Below are 27,457 nucleotides of genomic sequence, written 5' to 3'. Positions count from 1 at the left end.
TGCTAAGTAGGGAGCTATCGTATCGGCATACTCTGAAAGGAACCTAACTGATATGCAGTCTGGACTAGACGCCTTGATATTACTGAGTCGTTGAGCTGCTTCGATACAGGTAGGAGATCCACCTCTAAGTTACTGATATTGGCAGTTGTTCTTCATTCGAATTCTAGAATATTTACTTCGTCGTCTATGATGAAAGAATTTCGGAAAATCGTGTTTAGTAATGCTGCTTCAACGACACTATCAACTTTACCATTGCTATTGCTCCTTGAAGGTGTTAGTTGTGTTTTGCTGTTGAGTAGAATATCTTAGGAGTTGCTGCCAGATTTCGATACTGAAATCCGTTGTGGAAACCATCACATCTCGCGTTGAAGTGTGCGCTAAGTTTCGACCTTCAGTAAAACATCGACAATCTTGGCGATTTTTCGCTCCTTTAAATTTGGCAGGCTTTTTTCGATGCTTCTGTAACAGTTTTCTGAGCGGTTCTGCATACCATGGGGAATCATTCTGTCACTCATTAATTTATCTCGTATAATCTCTCAGTGCTGTCGACACTATTCATTTTAATTTACGGCACGTATGTTCTACGTTTACATAGTCTGAGTCATTTCCTTAGGAAGATGTCAAGCGAATTTTTACCGGATTTCTTAAATAGATATAACTTGCGTCTTTTGGTTGGTTTGGAGGTTACCTTGTTCCGTCTTGCTATAACGAGCTTGCGGTAACTAATTCCTGTACCCGTCGTGATGCTCCCTGTTTGCTCGGGTGTATTTGTTTGCTAAGAGTTTAAGTACGTTTTCGCAACCATTTATGCTTTGATTAGGCTCCTGAACAAATTGTTCAAAATAATTTTTAGAGATAGCATTCAGTACGAATTCGGACGACGTCTTGTGCCTGTCATTGACTTTAAACATGTATTTTGCCAAAATGTCAAGGGTAGATTGAAGTCGCCATGAAGTATAATATCTGTATAAGTAGGATACCTATTTGAAATAAGTCTCAAGTTTTCTATGAACTGTTTGGAACTGTATCATCTGAGTCGGGATGTCGGAAAAAGAAACCAGTTATTAATTTATTCCGGTTGTCGAGTTTAATCTCTACCCGTACTAACTCAGAGGAACTACCTAGTTACTTCTGATACCAATAAACACTTTACCGCGAACTTTATTTACTGTATCCTTTCTGAACACCATTAGCTCCTTTGTACAAATTTCAGCTGAACTTATCTCTGGCTTGCTTTGGCTAGGAACGACTTCAGAGTTCAGAACAGTTATCCTCTTGGTTCTCCTTATTTTGTAAATTATGTTAGTGTCTCCGTGAAGGTCTATTTTTTTTTATGGGACGGATATTCAAGTAGACACTCTGTCATGTCTTCAAATATTTTGACATAGTAGGACGCAACACGTATTCGCTTGTTGTTTGGAAATGTGAAGTGGGTCTAAGTTCATGAGCTGTAGAATATCATCAGAATGCACATTGGTTTCAGAAGCGAGACGATACCCCTTGTTCCTTCGTCAGCCTATAACATCCACGCCACGGTGGCTCTGAACATATTTGATCGCGTCGTTCTTCAAGAATAACAATATATACTGTGGTGTCCATATTTCCATGTGTTGTAAATCAGAAATATTATTTCAAGTGTTACATTAAAACGATATACAATAAACAAAAATCATTATCTTTTTCCAAAGAAACATACTTACTTTCTTTCTTTTATTAATTTAGACTAACACGAAGCAAACCACTTTTTTAAATACAGTTCTCACTTCGGTGAAAGAAAAAAAGTGATTCGGTAAACAGAGATTTTTATAACTGAGACTTAGAAAATAGATCAAATAGGTATTGGTCGGTTCTCAATATCAACAGGAAGACACGGAAAACAGCTATTGGACAATTACTTGTAAATACCTTTTTAGGTGGGTTTTAGAGTGATTACCAACATGCTGCATCCAAACGGCTATTTGGCTTGAAAGGTGCATCAAATGGATTGTGAGGCAATACACAGCCGTAAAATAGACGCGTTAGAGTGCGACGGCATTTCAGTGAAAAAAAAAGAAAGGAAAAGTGAAAGTGAACAGGATTCCTGTGCAGGAAAACGAGTGGAGGCATGCAACGTAAGGCTTCCCTATGGAGGTGCAGAGGAAAGCCTGTCGGTCGTCACTATCTGATTACGTCGCTTGATGAGCCGCCCACCGTAGAGCAGCTGCTGACTGCGTAGGAAGCACTGTAAACCAGATGTAGCGCAATATGTCAGGAACTGTGCACCATGTGCAAAACGAGCGGAACTTAGTCGTCTACAAGCAATGATGCTTAGCCTGCCGGAAGCCAGTCGGTCATTCCAGATGACAGAGTAGGATGATTATGGTCAATTTGCCCAAACACTAGTGAGCAACTGTCACGTTCTGATTATAATAGATCATTTCTCCCGCCGTTTAACGATGATAACTATCCCAGCTCAGCTTGTGGTACACGAGATGGAGACGGAATGGGTACTTAATTACGGAACGTCAAAAGCATTCATTATTCACCAGGGCACCAATGTTATGTCGGAATTAATGTCCCAGTCGTGTCAGTAACTTACAGAAGTTACGGTGTATGTACGTAGGAATCGCGTGTACGGGACTACAAAAAATATTCAAAGTCACTATGTAAATTACCAGGGTAGATTTTAGGATAAACATGTAAGTGCTAGTTTTATAAAATTAGAATATTCTTGAGAGCAAACGACTCTGTTACCACGTATAGACAGAAGATGCTCTCCACGTTAAAAGTAGAGAAACTCCCTCCATGATCATATGTTTCCATGCTAGTCTTTTCACGTAGATGCTATAGCGAATCAAGAGGTTGCACGGGAAAGGTGATATGAAAGCCATAGGACATCAGAAAACTCCACTGAATAAGAAAACAACAGTACCAATAATTTATATCCGCTAATTAGTTTTTCCGCAAAAGCCATACACACACCCAAAAGAATAAAACAGTGACGAAGTACAGTGGACCACCCTAGATCAGTCAAAAGACGTCTACGGTCAACGTCCAATGATAAACGCCCAATGGAGCACCTAATGTGGACGTAGATTGCATCTGACGCTTAAAGGGGTTTTCTGTGACACGCGACCAGCCCGACCTGCAAGGACAAAAAGAAACCAAGCAACAAAGTTTGCAAAGTGCCGTAGCGATTTCGTAGTATCGCGTTAAAATTGGTTGATATGTTATAAATGCCTGGTATTTGTTACATTTTGCACATGAAAAGAAACGACAGTATATAACACAAAACGTACAAATAAGCACAAACGTGTAAATGAGACAAAAAATTACTCTCCATCGAGGGACATCACGCTAATATCGTGTAACAGTGCCTTAGTCTTTATAACGGCATCACTTCGGCGAGGAAGAGCGCCCACAGGTCTCCTTAGGTATGCCATACCCTGCTGAAAACACTCATTTATGAGTGCATTCTCTCGAGCTACCATATTGCCAGGATGGTAACGGCAAAGTTTCAGCCGATGTTTGAAATGGCCCAAGTAATTTTCTATGAGATTAAGATCGACTGGTTTAGCGGGCGAGACCAGTTGCGATAATATGCCTAAATGTACATTAATATTGGAAACAATGCGCACTGCACTACGAACACGGTAGTTGTTATCTTGGAAGATGGGAGAGTACACAGGATATTCATCACGTAGGTACACAGGAAAGGACAACATCTGAGCACAGAAAATGTTGAAAGAAATATTCTGTCTCATGTTCAAGCTAACGAGATCGAGTGAACGAGACTCGCGGTAGGAAGTCACCCTCCAAATAACACATAACCACCTCTGGCCTTAACAAATGCACAATCCACGCATCAGTGCATCATCGAAACACTTAATGCTTTGTATCATTTGGAAAGAGACAAAACCGTAACTCGTCGGACAACATTACACGGGTAAACACGCAAGGGAATGGACCAATGTGACATGTTTTGTGCAGGAAAACTACAATACATTGTCAAAATTCTAAAACGCACTGCAAGTATTTTTTTAAAATGATTGAAGTTAGTCGTCTTTGTCGCACGAGGAACCGCTCATGACAGCCGTTCGTACAGCCCTTCCACAGGCCGGAGTGGCCGAACGGTTCTAGGCGCTACAGTCTGGAAACACGCGACCGCTACAGTCGGAGGTTCGTATCCTGCCTCGGGCATGGATGTGTGTGATGTCATTAGGTTAGTTAGGTTTAAGTAGTTGTAAGTCTAGGGGACTGATGACCACAACATTTAAGTCCCATAGTGCTCAGAGCCATTTGAACCATTTGAACAGACCTTCCGGCCTAAAGTGCGATCGGCCGTGACGAGAGTGTAGGGCTGCGTAGTGCCAGTACCACAGGCCAAGTTGAAGCACCTGAACCATACAAAACACGTCTTACGTTATTAATGTTTTGAATAATAGACAGTTCATATAGACTGCTATAATGCTGCGTATGTAATTTTACAAAGGTGACTGGCAAAGGAAAATAAATCGATCACTATTTGTTGTTACATTACAGATGACTTCCATCAGTCGTGACTTTAATTTATCGAAATGAAATATTTCTGACACATACATCACTTTATAACATTCCTGTAATACAGTTCTTATGATAATTTTTGAATAACGTATATTTTACTAATAATGGGTTCCTTGTTTATTCTCCATAGTTGCCGCAATAAAGAGGAGTGTCATTTGAATGACGAAAAGAACGCATGACTAAAGAAAAAGAGTACATCACAATATGAGAATGCAGGATTTCTCGGCGAATCTCGATGATGAAACCTTCTCGGGTTGACAGCCGAGTCAATGTGTTCTTTTCCAGCAACGTTTCAGCAAGTTTCTTACTTGCCATCTGCAGGCGAAGTTGGCCTGAAGATGGCAAGTAAGAAATTTGCTGAAACGTTGCTGGAAAACAACACATTCTCTCGGCTATCAACCCGAGAAGATTTTATCAGCACTTCACAATAATTAACAGTTTTATTTGTACAGAAGTGCGGTGGAGCAAGAAATGGTCCTGTCCGTTGCTCTGCTTCTTGTGCTGCATACCGGGCATACTTAAAGCAAGTCGTAAAACGTACCGAAAGATCCTGGTAAGCACAAATGACTAAAATTTAAAAATACTGTTCTTCTGATAAATCTCAAATGGTGCGGAGCTTTCGGAATTTGTATTGTCCGACAATTTCCTCAAAAATATTTTCCGTAGTCGGAAAAATTCATCCATACCTAAAAAGCTCCTCTAATGAACTCTTGTTCAAGTTACTTGTTTAAATTTAGGTATATATCGTGATTATTAATGGGGCTAATGGGACGTTATGGCCATCCTGTACAGTACATCTTTCGGATAGTTTTTCTATTCACAGTTTGGCAAGTTACATTTTGATGCATATTTATTACATCATGTGAGTCTTTCTTTCATTCACACAGTTCACGATCAGATTACGAAGAAAAAGCGAGTTCACACACTGCGTAACATTTGCAGTAACCACAATTCAGTTTTATTTCCATTGTTAACACTTACACTACCGCAAAAACAACTGTTAATTATTATGGATATTTACTGAGTTACGAATTTGAGGGAACAGCAACTGTGGACAGTTGTTTTTGGGGGAACTGTCAATGAAAACTGGAAATAACTTTATCTGTTCACCAATGTGCTGTTAACCAAGGATCCGCGCCTGCCGTGTCCACATGTGCGACCCACTATAGCTCCGGTAGGAGTGTCCATTTCTCCAGCCGCCTAGTGAACTACGAATTTGGTAATTTTCAATATATTTTTTTAAAATTCTTGCATTGCGTCTTAGCATCTAAAATTTAGACAGCGTCTTTTTCGGTGTATTCTTACTTTATAAAACGTTTCAGGGCATGTTTCGACATGATGGAATTAGCCATTCCCTTGTCAACCGAAGTCAAGTTTTCGTGTTGTCTGAGCCATTGAAGACGGGCAACTACACTGTTGTGATAAACTTAAGAATGGAAGTAGCTTTCGCATGATTTGTCACTGTGAAGTAACATAGATCGATCAAACTTGGACCATATAAAGAAAAAAGTGCTGCAGTATAGCACAGAAAATAAGTGGAAAGAATACGAACAGAAATTACAATTTTATTCAAAGATAATAAATACATAGAAGTCTGCGCGATTAATGATGATCCCCTAGACATTTCGGAAGGCAGAAATGGCTCTTAATTGGGGGATGTGATCACCACGGGCGCAATGCATGCTGTGCAACGTGCTCCGGTGCTGGTTACGAGACTGTTGAGGTATTTTAAGGTAGGGCGTTCCATTCCTGCATTAATGACATTGACAACTGCTGGATGGTCTTTGGTACACGTGGGTTTTGCTACAACATGTCTGCCCAATGCATCCCACAAGCGTTCGATGGGGTTTAAGTCTGGGGAACAGGCAGGCCAGTCCTTTCGCCGATGATTCTCTACTTGTGAGAGCTCCTCGACGTGCGCTGTTCGTCGTGGTCACGCGTTGTCATCCGTCAGGTCCCCATGTAACTCTAAAGAGACGCGCATGAGGAAAGGATAAAGTATCATAATAGCTTTGTGAGCGAGTGAGGATTTGGAAGTCAGTACGGCAGTGCAACATTAGGCCTCCCCACACCACAACACATGGACCACCAAACCGGTCATGATCGACAATGATGAAGTACCCTCATATGTTGAGAGGTGGTTACACGTACTGACACCCAAGAACATTGTCAAACTTGATAGTTTCTGTGGTCCAGGTGTTACGGTATGGGGAGTTATAATTTTGCATGTGAGTATTGATCTACAAAACTTTGAACATGGCACACTGACCGCTCATTACATGAAGTTCTCTTCGAAATGTTTGCTCGGAACCTGTTTGAGATGGATCCACATTCACCGAGAGTAGAAATTTCTGACGGGTTTCAAACTTTTGTTACTAGCAAAGCGTGGCACTCGTCTTAAGTCCCTGTTGGTTACAGTGTTTTTGCGACCACCGTTTATACGTTGTGTTACGTGACAACTGGTGGCACAGCCTCCCATGTAAACATGTTGGAGAGTCCACGATGACACACCAATAAATCAGCCAACTTCATCAAAGGTTTGCTCTTGAAAACTGTCGACTAAGGTTATTCCTTTCTTCCTTTTTGATACATCTATACATTGACTCATCTTACTGGGCTCATCCCATATAACCGAGAAACTCGTGAACAGCAATTAACTATCACGACAAACGAACACAGTGAAGGATTACATTGCCTTATACAACATCTACAGCGTTCCAGAGCGACCAGAGTGCTCTTTTAAAGGAGCGACTAGTACACTGAAGGGCCAGAAGTTATGGGATACCACCTAACATCGTGTCGGACCTCGTTTTTCCAGGAGTAGTGCAACAACTCGACGTAAGACATATTCAACAAGTCGTCGGAAGTGCCCTGCACAAATATTGGGCTATAGTGCCTCTCTAGATATCCATAATTCGGAAAGTATTGCCGGTGCATGATGTTGTTCACGAACTGACCTCTCAATCATGTCCCACAAATTTTCGATGGGATTCAGATCCGGCGATCAGGATGACCAAAAAAACACTCGAATTGTCCAGAATGTTCAACAAACCAAACGCGAACAACTGTGCCCGGTTACAGGACGTCGTTGTTTGAAAACATGGAGTCCATGAATGACTCCATATGGACTCCAAGTAGCCAAAAGTAACCATTTACAGTCAGTGGCTGGTTAAACTGGACAAGGGGATTCAGTCCATTGCATGTAAATACAGCCCGCACCATCATGGAGCGATGTAGACGCTTGTATGCAAATGTTATGTATCCAGATTTATTTCACATATCAGGGATGACCACCCGAAACTAGCCAAGCTCCTGTGAGATACAAACTGAAATTGGAACTCGTGTGACCAGGCCAAAGTTTTCCAGCCATCAAGGGGCCAGCCGATATGGTCGCAAGCCCAGGAGAGGCGCTGCAGGCGATGTCGTGCTGTTGGCAAAGGCACTCGCATCAGGCGTCTGCTGCCATAGCCCATTAACGCAAAATTTCACCTCACTTCCCTACCGGATACGTTCGTTGTTCGTCCCACACTGATTATTGGCGGTTATTTCACACGGTGTTGCTCGTCTGTTGGCACTGACAATCCTACGCAAACGCTGCTGCTCTCGGTCGTTAAGTGAAGGCCGTGGGCCACTGCGTTGTTCGTAGTGAGAGGTAATGCCTGACATTTGGTATTCTCGGTGCACTCTTCACACTGTGGATCTCGGAATAATGAATTCACTAACGATTCCCGAAAATAAATGCCCCGTGCGCCAGCTCCAACTACCATTCCACTTTCAAAGTCTGTTATTTCCCGCGGTGGGTCCATAATCACGTCAGAAACCTTTTTACATTAGTGACCTGAGCACAAATGACAGCTCCGACAATGCACTGCCCTTTTATACCTTGTGTACTCGATGCTACCATCATCTCTATAAGTTCCTATCGCTGCCATATGGCTTTTGTCACCTCAGTGTATTACGTCCAGTGAACATAGCAGTCGTCATCTTATAAGACAGGAGAGTCCACAGCATACTCACCATGAAGATACAGACGAAATAGCAACATCTTGGCAAAGAGAATTTTGAGATAAAGATATTGAATCATTTCAGTTTTTAATTGTTCTAATATTTATCTTGAATTGAGTTTTATGTAATCATTTCTTCTCGTCAAGGGAAAAATAACGAAGTGGCCTGAAGCGTGCCGATCTGCGTTACCATACTGCACGCAAAAGTCTGCATCAACATTGCGGAACAGGCCGGCAGCTCCACGAGAAGCTGAGAGCTGCAGAGTGAGAAAACTGTTGGATAAAGCAGTGCTGCATACTGAGTAAGATAGGAACTTTTTAGGGGGGATTACCGAGGCAGCACCGTTCAAACCTTAGACCCTTTAGGGAGCACCATCGCTCGCGCTGCCACGAAGAGCCTCACGGAAACGCCGAAGCCTGGAGTCGCCTTTCCACGAAAACATATCACACAGGAGCTTGGCTAGTTTGGTGTGGTCATCCCTGATATGCGAAATGAATCTGGATACTTAACATTTGTATACAAACGTCTACAATGCTCTTGCTTTATACTGTAGTAATGAGTCGCCTCACATTAACTGGAAGCTTCATTGCAGATCATTTTGATAAGAGCAAACAAAAATTATTTCACGGGTGCAAGGCATTTGAATAGCTCTCTTCATACTCCCTGTGTATCTGAAGAAATCGTGTATGAGGTAGTGGATTCTACTGTGAAGTCATGAAAGAAGTCTGTAAAAACGTTATAGCCAGTTGAGCTGATTTCAAACTGCAAGACTAGTTTTGCATGTCTAGGACATGAGTTTTCGCTGCTTACTTTAATGTGTTGTTCATTGTTGTTTATTATTGCAGGAACAGCAGCAGAAGCTGCTGAAGCACTCACAGGGACTGGCGGCGTTCGCGCGCCAGCACCAAATGGAGGTGGTCGACACGTTCAACATGACGGCGGCGCGCTACAACGACTTCCTGCAGGGCAAATGCGCCTGCCACTTCCATAAGGTACCTCATGCATACCCACTTGTCACACAACGCTCCACGAGCTACATATCGTTCATTTAATGTTTATTTAATAAACATCTGCACTATGCAGAGAGGTAGGGAAAAACGAACTAGAGCAAAAATATCCTGTGATTCGGGGCAATGTGAGAAAGGTATTGGATACAGATCTTTCTACCACAGTCAACATTGCACGTACAGTGGTTGGTGAAAATAAAGTTCCTCTAGCAATATACATATACAAATCCTGAATGATGGTCAATCGGATTTTATTGGATACTTCGTAGTGTAACGTTATAAATTCATTGATGCATGTAGGAGGCGTCAGGGCAGTAACTACGATAGCGGGCAAGCGGGGATGTTCGTCAGTAGTACGCTAAACTGATATATTCCTTCCTTCTAGTGAGTCTCTTTACTCTTCGCTCCCCTATCCAAGTTAGCAAAATGCCACTAGCACCCTGTGTACTTATCGTCAGCTTTGGGCAACAAGCTGAAAACTGGAAAGCATTTGCAGATAACTTGTATGTGGCATTTTTGCTTCATATAAACCATTAAAACCTTATAATTTCCTTCGATGTAAAAATTTTACAAAGAACAACTCACAAATAAACTCCTGCACAGAACAAAACCTTCACACTACTTGAGTTAAAAGTTAATAGAATAAAATACGAAGTTCATATGAAAGAATTCATTAAACTAGAAAGAGAATAATCACATGTAAAATTCATTATTTACTCCACAAAACAATTTCACAAAATGTAAAATAACATTTAGTACAACAACGTAAAGAAATAAACAAATGATAGCTAAATTTAAATAAGAACGAAAGTTTTTGTTATAATACAAACTCGATTTGCTAAGAATGTCAATAAATTTGAACCCCACCCCCATTACATTTTAAGTGCTTAATTACCCACATCATATTTACTTAAGTTATTTTTTCTTCATTTTGATATCTTTAAGATGATCCAATGGTTTAGAGTAACTAATATTTAATGGGCTTTCAGGTTCTGTTAGCACCACTCGAAACCAGCCTATCGTTCCAGACTCATTTGGAATTTAAATAACTGCAATTAGTTTTAATCTGACAAAGGGTCACTCATCTTTGACCACAGTGTCAGATGCTTTCAAATATCTTACAATAGCTTTGTTTACACTAGGCTGATTGGATATCAGTTACGATAATAACACACCTTATAACCACAACAGACCTTCATAAAGAGCGGTAGATGTGAACAAGTTTTGTATTGCTATAGCTACACCTACAACTTATAACATTTTTATGAATCATTTGATGAAATGCGATTAAATTGTGACAGTGATAGGTTAAAAAAGTATCGTTCTAAATATATTAATGGTCTCTTTCATTCTCCTAACTTTTTAATGCTCGTAGAAGAACTTTCGCTCACATTTTATTCTCTAGATGCGTTAAAATCCTTTTGGACCAATATTAGCAGCGTCTTGCTTACCCACGTCAAAATGCCGATCAAACTGGCAGCAAATTCAGACAAGTATCTCTGAATACGACGAGTTACTGTTTACTTCAAGCTCTGAATTGATTAAGCAACCGTAGTAACAGCTAGAAAAAGAAATTCCATGCAGCCTTGAGAAAGGCTAATAGCTGAGAAGGCTCTTTAGAACTTTGTTTCCTTTTGAAGCTCACAGTACTGGAATCAGAATCTGTAATAATTGAATAAATTACTAAAAAGATTTATAAAATGCGTTAATAGTAATAAGTAAAACAATTTAAAATCTGCTGGTAAAATAAATGTATTGATACAGTAAAAATAACATTTACATCACATTTACACTAATGCAATAAAAAAATCACAACACCAAAAACGAGTTGTGCGACATAAACGAAAGCTGGTAGGCGCGTTTCTACACCTCAGTGTATATACAATAAAGCGCCAAAGAGACTAGTATAGGCATGCGTATTCAAATACAGAGATATGTAAACAGGCAGAAAACGGCCCTGCGGTCGGCAACGCCCATATAAGACAACAAGTGTCTAGCGCAGTTGTTGGATCGGTTACCGCTGCTACAATGGTAGGTTATCAAGATTTAAGCGAGTTTTTACGTGGTGCTGTAGTCGGCGAACGACCGATGGGACACAGTATCTCAGAGGTAGCGATGAAGTGGCGATTTTCCCGTACGACCACTTGACGAGTGTACCGTGTATATCAGGCATCCAGAAAAACATCAAATCGCCTCCATCTCTGCTGCTGGAAAAATATCCTGCAAGAACGGGACCACCGACGACTGAAGAGAATCATTCAACGTGACAGAAGTGCAACCCTTCCGCAAATTGATGCAGATTATAATGCTGGGCCATGAACAAGAGTCAGCGTGCGAACCATTCAACGAAACATCATCGATACGAGCTTTCGGAGCCGAAGAGCCACTCGTGTACCCTTGATGACTGCACGACACAAAGGTTTTCGCCTCGCTTGAGTCCGTCAACACCGACATTGAACTGTTGATGAGTGGAAACATGTTGCCTGGTCGGACGAATCTCGTTTCAAATTGCGTCGAGCGGATGGACGTGTACGGATAAGGAGACAACCTCATGCTTGCATGGAACGTGCATGTCAGCATGCGACTGTTCAAGTTGGTGGAGGCTCTGTAATGGCGTGTGCTCCTAGAGTGATACGGGACCCCTGATACGTCTAGATACTACTCTGACAGGTGACACGTACGTAAGCATCCTGTCTAATCACCTGTACCCATTCACGTCAATTGTGTATTCCGACGAACTTGGGTAATTCCAGCAAGATAATGCGAGACATCATACGTCCAGAATTGCTACAGAGTGGCTCCGGGAACACTCTTCTGAGTTTAAACACTTCCGCTGGCCACCAAACACGCCAGACACGAACATTATTGAGTATATCTGGGATGCTTTGCAACATGGTGTTTAGAAGTTCTGCTTGCTCACGGGGGCCCTACATGATGTTAGGCACGTGAACGAGTTTCTTTGGCCTTTCAGAGTAAATAGAATAAGAAAAACATTAATGCTGGATCATCAATAAAAACTAAATGATTCTGAAGAAATAGCTTGAATCCATGGCAACATCACAGAAATTTAATTTTGGAAGATGATAATACTATGAGTTTTATCAAATTTCAACAATTTGTTGATATAGGACCGGCGGCATTCATTTTATTTCGTTATTAGTGTATAACAAATGAGTCACAGTTACCATGCATACATTTTGGGGAGCAGTTTCGAACCGACTGGTTCATTCTCTAAATTGACCTACTGAGACAACAATACAAAAATAGATGAACTGTAAAATGCAAATATGAATTTAGAAATAGGTGCAGTAGTTAATGATTTGATGAAGACATACCTGGAACTGAAAGTGCCTGGTTTTAATGACAACCGTCTAAAACTAGCAATTCTTGCCTTTCATAGTAGATAAATGCCACAATATATATGTCCTCACTATGAAGTCAAAATTAAACTGAAGGCAGACATAGGCAACAGAAGTTCCAGGAAATGTTGGATTACGCTAGTGTCATGCCTAGCATTCATGCGCGTGTCCGCAGCCAGTGAGCTCGTCGCATTTTAAATAATAAAACATGAAGACACTTTTATTAATCATTACAGTCAATATAATAAATAATAGTAGCAAAATACACAATTGTTACTCAAGTACAAAGCATTATGTTGCCCGTACTAATGGCTACCTTTTGCACACTTTCATATTTTGAATCATCCGAAAAACAATAAATACTGTTCTTCTTGTCAATAACTTAAAACAAGTGACAGTAAGACAGTAGTAACAAAGACAACATCTTACAGCATTGAATTATTAAACATATTTTTCCATGTGCGACCAAATTAGCATTGGCATGCCTTATAATCATTTTAGTTGTGCATCCATTTCGTGAGAACAAATTATGGCTTACTGCAAAGGACAAAACACGGGAATACATATACCTATTGATTTGCATAATTATAACAATTGTGTGGTACTAGCCCACCATAACATGTGTTAACAAACTTTTCAACATGGAGCCTAATCATAAATTATTACTCATGCTGATATTTTAAAATCGTGATCTAACTTAATTTATAGCTGGATGTACTCATTTGTTACCGACCACATTTAAGTGATATTACATCTACCACAATGTGCTCTCATTACGAAACTTTGTGCCATACGTCAGGCAACATGCTGACAGGGTTGTGACTTAGCAGATGATGCTTCCCCACTTTTCCTGTACGATGTATAAATCTTCGATACGATGATTTTTGAAACGTCAAACACTTCGGCTACCTTGGTTATCGATGCATCCACCATGCGAGGACAATCAATATTTGCCCAAGCTCGAACTCACTTACCTCCGAGGAAATGCACTCACAGCTGCATAGAAAACTGTTCTGACCACGACTGACATTTTCAACGTACTGAGTACATCGCACCGGTGATGTCTGTCTTCAAATAAACCAGCGCAACCCCCAAGCTTGGCTAGCATCTTATGTTCAAGCATTCATCTTTCGTGGTGTTTCCATGCGTTTACTTAACCCTTGTACTTTCCATGTAATTGGTGCTGATGCTAGTGCGAAACGACGATGGACGCGGTATGCTGTTGCAAGACGTCATAGAAGAACTAAACGAATTTGTCGTTCATAGATATGATCAACGACATGCTCATTAGAACAAAGTAGAAGCAGTTATCAAATGTGAATCGATCAGATCGACCACCAAGATAATTCATATTTGGAAGTAAACCAGAATGTCACTATGAGTTACCACAAAGCCATCACATGTCTGAGCTGAAGAAACTTCCGCAGTAACTTTTTAGACTTTGCACTTGCTGATATCCAAGCTACGCTGAAAGCAGTGTCGATTACACAGCACTTACCTTCACAGCAGTGTTACAATACACACAAAGTAAAGCAGCACCGCGTAAGTGGTCATCAAATAGGTAAAAAACACCATGGAATGAAGAGCTGCCCACTTTAAGAAGAGCGGTACTTAGTACGTGGCGAATTTACCAATGATGACTACGGAGACGAGGACGTCAATAAAGTTTAGAAAATTACCATAGAGTACAAAGAAAGAATTATAAATCTTTAACCAAGAGTACTGAAAACATCACGTGTATTACAGTTTATCATCTGGGCACAGGCACACAAACCGCTGTCTGAAAAAGTCAAATTACCCTGGTCATTTAAACCCTACAAAGAGACTAAAAGGACACCAACAGAGGATCGACAGTCAGCAAGAAACCCTCTACTGTCCCTTGTTCCAGGTGCCGTCGTTGTTTAAGAAAGTGATAATCATACTCGCCTTCTAAATCAATTGCATACTAACTACCTTAACAGCAAAAATTCAAATGGTTCAAATGGCTCTGAGCACTATGGGACTTCACATCTGAGGTCATCAGTCGCCTAGAACTTAGAACTACTTAAACCTAACTAACCTAAGGACATCACACACTTCCATGCCCGAGGCAGGATTCGAACCTGCGACCGTAGTGGTCACGCGGTTCCACACTAAAGCGCCTAGAACCGCTCGGCCGCTCCGGGCGGCTCTTAACAGCAATGGTGAAGTTTCTTTTATAGGGGAAGAGATAGCTTCAGTCCTGTTCCAAGTTCTGACAACATTTATCGAGAGATTTTGTGACATGCACTTCCACCGACAGTGGTTTACCTGTCATCAATCATTACTGAATTGCTCGAACTACACTGTATACGGAATACAAGGAAACCACAGAGAGCAACATTTACGAGTCAGAACCGAAGTGTTATAGACCGATACACATCTCAAATGCTGCAGATACTATCGAGAAGCTCCTATGTGAACATTTGTAGGCCCACAGTGAGCTTCATGTGCTGAAACCGATTCATTGTGGATTTAGAAAGCGTACATTTTGGTGACTCTATTAATAGGGTTATGCAAGTGATAAACGGATCTTCTAGGAAATATGAAGTTACTATATCCGTGGTCTTCACTGGTGAAAACAAGTGTTCTATCGCTGGTAAAGCAAAGATGTATACATAACAAACCATAACTGTCCATTACACAAAAAATCCTACACTCATATTAGCAGGAATTTCTATTCACAATAGTTATATACGTAGGTATTTAGGATTTTATTTACACACAAAAAATGTTCCGATATATGTCAGTAAGGTCACTGTGAAAGCCTGGACAGCCATATAAAAGCTATCTTGGGTTGTGGCTTATAATTTTCCTTTGGCAGCAAGGAGGCAATACCATAGTGACATCTTTATTATAACTGCTGGATTCGCAGTTGTGCAAGTAACTTGCGGAAAAGCATCTTAGGTGTATGGAGCGAGATGAATTTCTAAGATTAATGGAGCATGTGATATAAAATCAGTAGAAATATTTTTATTAATTTTGGCGTTTTATCCTGCCACTGTAATTGTCAGGTACAGAGCTGCATGCTATTACTTGCTGAAGGGAACATTCAGATCGTGAGGCACATCACTGCCGACAAAATTACGAACTTAGTGCGATTAAATTCCTGGAGAGCTAGTGCGTAGAAAAGGCGCTCTGATAATAAGGACAACCGTCGCCGTGATTACTAACTTTTCTCAGACATTCACGAAAGAAAGAAACTACCCAAGTAGAGACACGATCCGTTTAGTAACAGGACATGGAATCTATATACACTACTGGCCATTAAAATTGCTACACCAAGAAGAAATTCAGATCATAAACGGGTATTCATTAGACAAATATATTATACTAGAACTGACATGTGATTACATTTTCACGCAATTTGGGTGCAGAGATCCTAAGACATCAGTGCCCAGAACAACCACCTCTGGTCATAATAACGGCCTCGGTACGTCTGGGCATAGAGTCAAACAGAGCTTGGATGGCGTGTACAGGTACAGCTGCCCATGCAGCTTCAACACGATGCCACAGTTCATCAAGAGTAGTGACTGGCGTAGTGTGACGAGCCAGTTGCTCGGCCACCATTGGTGAGAGATCTGGATAATGTGCTCGCCAGGGCACCAGTCGAACATTTTCTGTATCTAGAAAGGCCCGTACAGGACCTGCAACATGCGGTCGTGCATTATCCTGCTGAAATGTAGGGTTTCGCAGGGATCGAATGAAGGGTAGAGCCACGGGTCGTAACACATCTAAAAGGTAACGCCTACTGTTCAAAGCGCCGTCAATGCGAACAAGAGGTGACCGAGACATGTAACCAATGGCACCCCATACCATCCCGCCAGGTGATACGCCAGTATGGCGATGACGAATACACGCTTCTTATGTGCGTTCACCGTGATGTCGCTAATCATGGATGCGACCATCATGATGTAAATAGAACCGAGATACTTCCGAAAAAAAAAAACGTTTTGCCATTCGTGCACCCAGGTTCGTCGTTGAGTACACCATCGCAGGCGCTCCTGTCTGTGATGCAACGTCAAGGGTAACCACAGCCATGGTCTCCGAGCTGATAGTCCATGGTGCTGCAAACGTCGTACAACTGTTCGTGCAGATGGTTGTTGTCTTGCAAACGTCCCATCTGTTGACTCAGGGATCAAGACGTGGTTGCACGATCCGTTACAGTCATGCGGATAAGATGTCTGTCATGTCGACTGCTACTGATACGAGGCCGTTGGGATCCAGCACGGCGTTCCGTATTACCGTCCTGAACCCACCGATTCCATATTTTGCTAACAGTCATTGGATCTCGACCAACTCGAGCAGCAGTGTCGCGATACGATAAACCGCAATCGCGATAGGCTACAATCCGATCTTTATCAAAGTCGAAAACGTGATGGTACCCGATCTTTATCAAAGTCGAAAACGTGATGGTACGCATTTCTGCTCTTTACACGAGACATCATAACAACGTTTCACCAGATAACGCCGGTCAACTGCTGTTTCCGTATGAGAAATCGGTTGGAAACTTTCCTCATGTCAGCACGTTGTATGTGTCGCCACCGGCGCCAACCTAGTGTGAATGCTCTGAAAAGCTAATCATTTACATATCACAGCATCGTCTTCCTGTCGGTTAAATTTCACGTCTGTAGGACGTCATCTTCGTGGTGTAGCAATTTTAATGGCCATTAGTGTACATAAAATATGTGAAACACTGACAGATGTGAATGTGAAGTGCACATGATCATGTCGTAATACAGTGACCTCTAAACTAGAATGCTAGGGACTACAAAGAAGTAGATGATAAACATAGCTGTGAATGAAGAAACCCTGATGCCTTGGCAACTACAAATAATATTGTCAATTGGATAACCCACACGAACTGCTAAGTGTCAATGCACAAACAGATACAAGTTGCTGAAGCTTTAAGCACTTCTCAGGTGACCTCATTTACATTTTCAGAAACCATTAAAAACAATTATTGGTTCCCAATGGACTCATCATATACATTTTACTGTTGTTTCTAGTCTCCATTTGTATTTTGTTCTAGTGTTTGTAATTTTAACAGATATGATATTCTCTGGTAGAACAGGCAGATTCTGAAGGTAAGCAGTAAGTAACGCGCATTACATAGTTTTCTTTCGCAGCGCGGTATCATAAAACTTACCAAGTGTCAACCTCATGGGAAAGGGCGCTAGAGTGCTGCCGATTCCCAAAAGCCTCTGGTTGTACCATGGCTGACGCAGAACCTTGCGTAGAGGTGTGTAAGTTTAGAATTTATTTGAGAACTAGAGAACGCTTTTTATTTTTAATCATTACTTCCAAATATTTATATTGTTTCTTTCGTTTTTTATACTATTATTATTGTTATCGTCATTACTTCTGTCTATATATCTCGCCTTTCATTTCTTTTACCTCTGACAATATTTGTTAATATGTAAAAAGCTTAGTAGCAGTGTGGTTCACAAGCGAAGTTATACTGTATGTCGCCCTGTATCTGGATGGGTAAATCATTTCAAAGGATGGAGGAAGGCAACAACACACCAGCTCAAATGGTACCCTGCCTAGTAAATCATTATGAAGTTGAAGACAATGTTCGGTCTGATGACAGATTTTTCATTATATTATTGCATCAGTCTAAGAAGGATCTTATATTTCTATAAACTAGCATTGTCATGTTACGTAAGATTTGTTTTGACGAATCGATATAGGCAATCAGAGAGCATGTCAAATAAATTTACTGCTTCAATAAACGTTAATGATAATAGCTTAATATTAATGAAACTTCCCAGTAGATGAAACAGTGTGTCAGACAGGGACTCAAATCTGGGATGTGGAAGGTAGGGGAAGCGGTACGCAAATGGCTCTGAACACTATGGGACTTAACGTCTGAGGTCATCAGCCCCCTAGAACGTAGAACTACTTAAACCTAACTATTCTAAGGACATCACACACATCCATGCCCGAGGCAGGATTCGAACCTGCGACCGTAGCGGTCGCGAGTTTCCAGACTGTAATGCCTACAACCGCTGAAGCGGTACTGGTGAGGTGTAAGAATGTGTCGTGAAACGTGCTTGCATAGCTCAGTAGGTGGACGACTTGCCCGCGAAATGTCGCAGGTTCTAGTCCCGGCCCGACACACAGTTTTATCCTGCACACAGTTTCAAATGTGCGCACATCCTACTGTAGAGTAAAATTTATTTTGGAACAACAGTAATAATATACGGGGTTTAACGAATATAATTGCAGATATTTTTATGTATGGTATTTTATTACATTTATACATCAGTGTGTGGGCTATTTTTCCACTGCGTCTAACAGTCTTCTCAGTAACATGTCACAAACTTTACGACCTGATGTTTTCTGCATGGTCGTAACTGCACCACTAAGTGGACTGTGAACGTCAGTATAGACTACCCATTTTGCATCCACTAGTCCACACTTTAAGATCCGACTTGTTGCCCAGGGGAAAATAAGCATTAATGGCTTGCTCTTGCCACACGCACTTGAGGCACTACTCAACTTAGAAACACACGACTTATAATAGCTCTAATTATTAGTCTACAAATGAAGTATATAGTGATGTACTGTGCTTTGGGACACCGTCTTCAGTCGCTAATATAAATCTCTGAACTTAGACTCGTTGCACCCTATGTTTACCTGAAATAAAGAAATCTTAACTTAGAGAAGCCCTCATCTTACGACACTACTGTAGTATTCAGCCCATGTATCTCTCCTAAAAGAGACATATTAGGAAGCTGTGAAATCTTTGAACTGTCATGTTTGCATAGCTACTGCTAAGCCTCGCCCAACTGCGTTTCAGGTGGAGCCGGCAGGTGGTGGCGGATACCACGTGACGGGGCACATCAACGCACTCTACTCCGAGATCCTCCTGAGTCGCATCTGCCGTCATGCCCCCTGACACTACACCCCGCTGTCCGCGATACTTCACTACACCGCTGTCGCACTGCTTTCACATCTTCCCAACGCTTCAGACGTCGCTATGTACATGCACATTGATCTGTGTCTACACCCAAGAAACTCTACGACCTCGATTCGTCTGTACAAGTTTTCGTTTGTAAAGGTGAAGGAAGTGTCCATTGTAAATAGCTTTCTCGTGTAACGTTGAAAATTACGTGCGGGCTAAAATGACTCTTGCTCAGTCTATTCCTGTAGCTACCGTAACAGGGATATTAAGATACTTATCGAAAGTTTCCAGTGAAGTTCTAAGTCAAATTCCGCATTCAAATGAGATAATATCTGTCATAATCTCAGTCTATGCCAAATAATATCTTACAGGAAACTGTCAAATTTTGCGGTTACTCTCACACGATAAAAAATATCTCCTGCTTATTAGCCGAATAATTTTAAGCGCGTTTTCCTGGTGTCCTGATTTCAGTTTTCTCCGACTTCTCTAGGGCAAAGTACGTATTCATCAAACTGTGGAGGGTTCAAATAACTGGTACAGTGAAAAACGTAACACATAAACTTGAAAAACTTTATAATGACAAATAATACGTAATTGCAGGAATGGTTTAGTTTCATAGCTAACACCGTTAGCAAATAACACTTTCTAGAATTTCAGACGTCAGTATTTTTGAATGTCTGTTCATATATTCTATTCCAGAGACTGAAAAAATTCTTAGAGACAGTTCCATGGAAATCTGTGAGCCAATTGCAGCGTAACTGCGCAAAAAGAAGCACGACTCATTGCAGCCACTTCCGTGCTGCCGCATTGTATTCCAAAACCGTGCTATGCACATCGGCAGAAACTGGAGCAGGTACGTCAGTAAGTCAGTAACATTTGCTATTTATCTGGAGATTTTCTTTGTGAGCTTCACATTCTTAGTACCAGTTATCCCTAGATTGATATTTATGACTTAAGTATAACCAGATTTAAAAAAAAAACGGGTGGAAGATTAGGTTTTAAGAGTCCGTCTCCGATGAGGTCATTACAAACGTCTCATAGCCTCGGATTGGAGAAGAGTGTGGAAGAAAATCTGTTGTGTCCCCATGAAAGCAACCATTCCATTATTCACCTTAATCGATCTACATGAACGGTGGAAAACTCTAATCCCAGGTAGTCGACCAGACATTTAGCCACGCTCCCCCCGATTGTGTACCAGTGTATTAACAATTGCGGCGGCTTTCCCAGTCAAATGACATTGTGCCATCTTGTTGAAATAAAACATCTTGTCGACAAATAAGTGACTTTTGAGCGGAAATAAATATTAATTCGACTTAAATGAAATCCTAAACTACAACAAGAAATGAAACTGTTTCAATCAATTTGAGGCATGTTTGTATGTTAATTCCATTTAAGTCTATATCCACAGATGAGAAATTTCATTTGGAATAGCACGTTACTAATTCACCTACTCGAGCATTAAGCGCCCGTCTACATCTTGAGATTACTAATTACTACTTCAGTGTGTATCGATGGTTGCCTTCTGTTGTATATATCTTAAGGTATCGTTCCGTTTCATTCACAAAGAAGCAAAGGACGAATCATTCCTTCTACATTTCTGGGTGAGATGTCAGGAGTTAAGCCTTAACTTCACAGTCTCAAAAGAATCTATATGTACACTGCTGAAGAATCCTCGTAATTTCCGTCCAGAAAGCGAGTACTTGGAAAATTCTGAGAGTGTTTTCCGAAAGATCCACAGAGTTTTCCCTCAACTACTCGGCAGCTAAGATTATTTTTGTATATCTCTTACATTTTTATGCCAGTGAGATAAGTCTATGACCTTTACAGCCGCTCTTTATTAAGTACGAAATATTTTCTTTTTTTAGTCTGCCATGTTCGTACATAATTAAGAAATATTCCAACAGTTGGCGCAGTAGAGTTCTGTAAGTGATCCCTTTTGTAGATAAACTACGATTTCCTAGTATCTGGCGAAGAAACCGAAGCCTAAAATTCAACTTCCTTTACCGACACTGCGGTTCAGGTGATCGTTCCAATTTATATGTCAACATATAGTAGCCTGCGAGTATTTTCTTGATGCGATTGACTGAAGTTGTAACCTAGTAAGAATATCAGATTTCTACTTCCGGTGCGGACCATCTGTTTTAATTTTCTACATTGGGAACTAGTTAGTTACGAGCCTGCCCACTAGGATACTACTTTTTGAGATGTAACTGGATACTGATATAATGCTTAACCGCATAAAACTTCTGCATAAATAACTGCAGCATTTCAGAAAAGTCTGAGATCATAGCTAATAATATCCACAAAGACATTAGCCTATAACATGGACAATTGCCTATTACGTTCTCCTTGGACTCAGAAGATATCACTTTTATATCAACAGATTAACAAAATTTTGTGAATTCTAAATCCAAACGGTTGCCACAGAAGCTTGGTATGTAGTGTTAATAGCGCAGGTTGTGTTTTATAAGACAATCTCTCCGAAATCCATTCTGATTTCCGTCGAAAAAGTAATTTTATTCATGAGACATTATGTTTCAGTTCTGAATAACTCTTCAGAAAAAGAAATGAATAATGTAGGTTGGTAGCTGTGTGGATAAGCTATGCTGCCTCATTTGTAGATGGATATGACTTACACCATCTTCAGCCGCTAGGGATGGATCTCCTCTCGAGATGTCTTAGGGGCATTTTGATTAATAGCAAAGCAAATCCTCTTGAGAAATTCATAATCGACATCCTAGGAACAGCACCGGAAACTTTGAGTTTCTTTCATTTCATCCACTGCTGCTTTTATTAAGTACCACAAATAAGAACAAATTCTTACAGTTGTACATCTATTGACGGATGGAAACATTCGTTGAGTTTGATAGGCGAAGGAATTTTTGGAAAGAGAAAACGATTTCGGCCTTCATTTTATTATTTTCTTTTTCTACCTCGTCAGTAATTTTTCTCCTACTCATATTTTTATAACACAATTCAGATTTTTTTATGCTTTCGGAGGGAACCTACGATAATATATTACAGCAGTGTATGTTACAAGTTTACATAGGGTCCCAGTATCCAAGAGCGTTTTTCTTAGTATCTTCGGGTTCATGCTTTGGCTGGCAGCTATTGTGCAACACCCGCTCTTTCTTGAAAAGCTTCCTGACATTATTTGTGTCCCAGGGAATCGGGTCACCATCGTCACTAATTATTCTGTTACGTACACACATTTACTGAGTTTGATAGACTTTCCATTGGAACTTGAACCACAGTTCTTTATGTGTTCTGTATCAGAATGAAATGATTCTTGTTACTCTCTGCTACACTTATGATCTATTCCGTATTAATCTTACTGAGTAACTATACCTTTCTGTTTAACCATTTTTTCACTTTTGTGACCAATTTTGTAATCAAAATTCATTGTAACTGATTTCAGTGTCCATGTGAACATACTTAAAATTGAAGCGGATTAAGAGGGATGACACAAGTTCTGACTAATGACTGATGGGGAGGGAAATCGGTCTTGCCGTTTAAATGGAACCATCCCAGCACTCGCCTTAAACGATTTACCAAAATCACGGAAAACCTAAGTCTGGATGGCCGTGCTGGACTGCCACCCTCTCGAATACGAATCCAGTGCCTTACCTGTGCTCCACCTCGCTTGTTTATACTCATCTACAGCTTCATCTGCATATAGATCTACGTGATTATTCTCCAATTCACAGTTAAGTGCCCGGAAGAGCGCTTATCCAACCACGAGTAAAACGAACACCTAAATCTTTCCGCGTGAGCCCTGATATGTCTTATTTTATTGTAGTGATCATTTCTCCCTATTTAGGTAGGCGCCAACAAAATATTTTCACTCTCTGAAGAGAAAGTTAGTGTATGAAATTTCAAGAGACGATTCTGTCGCAACGATAAACATCTTTGTTTTAATGATTGCCATCCCCATTTGCGTATCATACCCAAGGCGCTTTCTCCCATATTTCGTGATTATACAAAATGAGCTGACGTTGTTTGAACTTTTCGATGTCCTCCGTCAATTCCATCTGATACTTATCCCACACAACACAGCAGTGCTTTAGGAAATGGCGGACAAGCGTAGTGTAAGAAGTCTCTTAATTAAATCTGTTACTTATTCTAAGTGTAGTGCCAATAAATCGCAGTCTTTGGTTTGCTATCCCCACAACATTATCTATATGATCGTAGCAATTTAAGTTATTCATAATTGTAATCCCTATGTATTTAATTGAGTTTACAGCCTTTAGATCTGTGAGATTTACCTTGTAACAGAAATTTAGCTGACTGTTTTTAATGCTCATGTGGATGATTTCTCACTTTTCAAGATTCAGAGTCAATTCCCACTTTTTGCACAACATAGATATCTTGTGTAAACCATTTTGCAGTACGTTGTGATCATCTGATGACATTACATGACCGTAAGTGACAGCATCATCTGCAAGTAATCTAAGAGGACTGCTCATAATGTCTCCTACATCGTTAACGTAAATCAGGAACAATAGAGGGCCTATAACACTTCCTTGGGGAAACACAAGTATTGCTTCTGTTTTATTCAATGACTTTCCGTCAGTTACTACGACCTGTTACTTTTCTGACAGAAAATCACGAATCCTGTCGCACAACTGAGTCGATACTCCAATAGGCACGCAAATTGTTTACAAGTCGCTTATGAGAAACGGTGTCCAAATGCTTATGGAAACCTAAAAATATGGAATCAATTTTACATCCCCTGTCGACAGCACTCATTACTTAGTGAGATTAAAGAGCTAGTTCTGCCTCACAAGAATGATATTTTCTGAATTCGTGTTCGCTATTTGCAATAAACCGAATTTCTTCGAGATGGTTTATAATGTTCTAACACAGTATATTTTATAAAATCTTACTGCAAATCGGCGTTAGCACTTTGAGTCTGTAATTCAACAGATCACTCCTGTTTTGTTTCTTTGATACTGGTGTGACTTTCACTACTTTTCAGTCTTTAGTTATGGATCTTTAGTCACGTGAGCAGACATATATAACTCCTAAATATGGAGCTACTCTGAAAGAAACCTGACTGGTATACAGTCTAGACCGGAGGCCTTGCTTTTATTAAGTTATCTAAGCTGCTACACTACACTGACGATATCTGCTTCTGAGTTACTTATAATGGCGACTGTACTTAATTAGAATTCCGGAATGTTTGCTTCGTCTTCTTTGGTGAAGAAATTTCGGAAAAATGTCATTCAAAGAGACTGGATCTGAATGTTGCTAGTTAGTGTAACGTATTTCCATGATGGTGTGATATAAAAACTCAGTGTTCTATGTTTTTTTCGGATATAGGTTTTGTAACAGTTTCTTTGGAAGTATGGTTATATCCACCATTTAACAATTTTGATTTTTCCAAAACTGTTGTGTTTTGGTTAATATATCGGTCATCTATTAACGACTGCTCAAGAACACACGTTCTAGTGGAATGAGATTGTCTCTGAGCCTTCAGTTATTTCTGTAGATGTGTTGAGAGGCCGATAAAATATTCCTAGCACAACATATAACGTATTATTAACAACTAGTATTGTTCAAACAATTTCTTATGTAACCCAGTATCTACCTCCATTAATAAAATATCATTATCTACAGTTTATCCACTACTACGAATACACGCTCTTCCATGCTTTGGAACAAGTGTTTTCAGTAGGCAGTTACGTCTGTCCCCAAGATATCACAGCTACGAAAATCTCTTTTTCTCCAACTCTCCGTAATGGATATGTCGCGAAACAGACTTTTTTTAAAAATCTAGCTGACTATTGCTGTCTTAATATTCTCTCATATAGGAAGAGTTTTTGGGGGTTCATATGTTTTTGAGCTCTCTGATGCACTGTTTGTTTATCGACTCTGACCTTAGGCTTTCCTGGAGATCATCATCACTACCTCAGGATGGTAACCATTCACTTTAACCAAATCTGACAGCTGGACGAGTCCACTCTACTGCATATTTGAGAGTAGTTCAGGTTAAAAGGGCGTCTCACCTGGTTATAGGGACACGCACTGAAGAAATACTTGAGTGAGTACGTAACACGTATGCGCCTTAATGTAAAAACAAATTTTGGAATTCTTGAGTCAAACATGTTTCGCTTCTGACGTTGTGACATTAATGACAAAACGGAATTGACTTCGGGAGGGCAACATTAGTGTCCTTCTGTTAACGTAGACAATGTTAATTTTTTTTTGCAAAATTACGACCTTCTACTTGAACACGTCCGTGTATAAAACATTCTCACACTATGTCAATAATAGCATGTGGCACTATTCCATTTAAAAGACTTACCGACCTCTTAGATAATGCTTTCGGTTACCTATACCTTGTAAGAAGCTTAGCTTGCCTCATGACTGTTTCCTGTAATCATGTTTCACAGCAGAAGTTCATTCTGTAATGAGAAGTAATACTTTTGGTTTAAGTAATTTCTTCTTCAAAGTCGCTTTAGAAATTCTGTAAGTCTGTCTTTACTTCAGCAACAGCTCAAACATGCCTATGGAATTTATTATTTTTGCAACGGAAGTCTGAAACAAAACCTACCTCTGACCATTACGTATACAACATTAATAATTCTTAATGTGTACTGAGAAGACCACATTAACATGAATTTGCTGTAAAGAAACATTGCATTTATTGTACTTTGTCGAAGAACGGAGACACCCAGGCTCCGTATTGACAAGAGGGCCCCGCCTACTCGTCACCACCGATTTTGTTCAAATTTATAGTGTATGCAGCGCTTAACCAGAAATGAAAGTGACAGAGGAGGGCGCTCCGGATGGCGAAGAGTTTTAAAAAATCATAATTTTTGACGTCGGTCGGGCGAGTCAGGAGCCATTGATGTTGGCGTAGTTGCCAGGCAGTTTCTGACGCAGCGGAAAGAGCAGGGAACGGTAATCCGTGGATAGTGGAGTCTAGTCGTCCTGTGCAACATCTTTTATTTCCAGTTTTTACACTGCTTACATCGCAAAAGAACCGAAATAATGGACAGTATATTATATCTGTTAATATTTTTACAAAAGGCATGAAAATAAAAGGTAAAGGAAAATACATTTCGAAGACAGCATTGTACTTAAAGCGACTACGACGGCCCTGCCCAATAACTTTCCAAGAAAGGATTGTAATTAAAGCGTACAGGACTTCGTATTCCGTTAGTTTCATTTCGACCTTTGAGCAGTCCTAGGCAGCTGGTCTTGAACAATTGGCTCCCGGTATAGGTAAAATCAGCTCTTTCAGGGGGAAAAGAAATCTCATCCCGAGAAGACAGCATTAAACCTCATAGGATTGTAGATCACTAGCTACCCTCGCAAATAATTGACGAAGTGATGTGTAACACATGATTTACTGCCAAACTGTGCGGCGAGGGAGAGAAACTTTTATGAATGTAAAATAAGTTCGTTTTCCTCTGGTCACTTTGAAACAACCACCCAAATTTAAAAATGCGGTGTTTACATCTTGTGCAACATTCCGAGTCAAGTACTGCTTCCAATGATTTTGTGATGAATATCAGCTTGGCACGTATAAACCATCAACTGAAAATAATGAAAGTATCTAACTTTATATCCGAAATACTCGTGTACGCCTTACAATCCCTTCCTGGAAA

General features: G+C 40.4%; 1 protein-coding gene across 1 annotated transcript in view; it reads left to right on the top strand.

Annotated features, from left to right (window-relative positions):
- Window positions 1–20,540, top strand: part of LOC126298230 (cadherin-like and PC-esterase domain-containing protein 1) — a 99,094-nt gene extending 78,554 nt beyond the window's left edge. Inside the window, exons 5-6 of the mRNA XM_049989536.1 lie at window positions 9,393–9,539; window positions 19,737–20,540. Of these exons, the coding sequence (XP_049845493.1) occupies window positions 9,393–9,539; window positions 19,737–19,835 (246 nt within the window). The 3' untranslated portion in view covers window positions 19,836–20,540. The remainder of the gene's footprint in view (window positions 1–9,392; window positions 9,540–19,736) is intronic.
- Window positions 20,541–27,457: the final 6,917 nt, after the last annotated feature.

The sequence above is a fragment of the Schistocerca gregaria genome, chromosome X, assembly GCF_023897955.1.
Source record: "Schistocerca gregaria isolate iqSchGreg1 chromosome X, iqSchGreg1.2, whole genome shotgun sequence".
In the NCBI taxonomy this organism is placed as follows: domain Eukaryota; kingdom Metazoa; phylum Arthropoda; class Insecta; order Orthoptera; family Acrididae; genus Schistocerca; species Schistocerca gregaria.
This window is presented reverse-complemented; position numbering and strand designations above follow the sequence as displayed.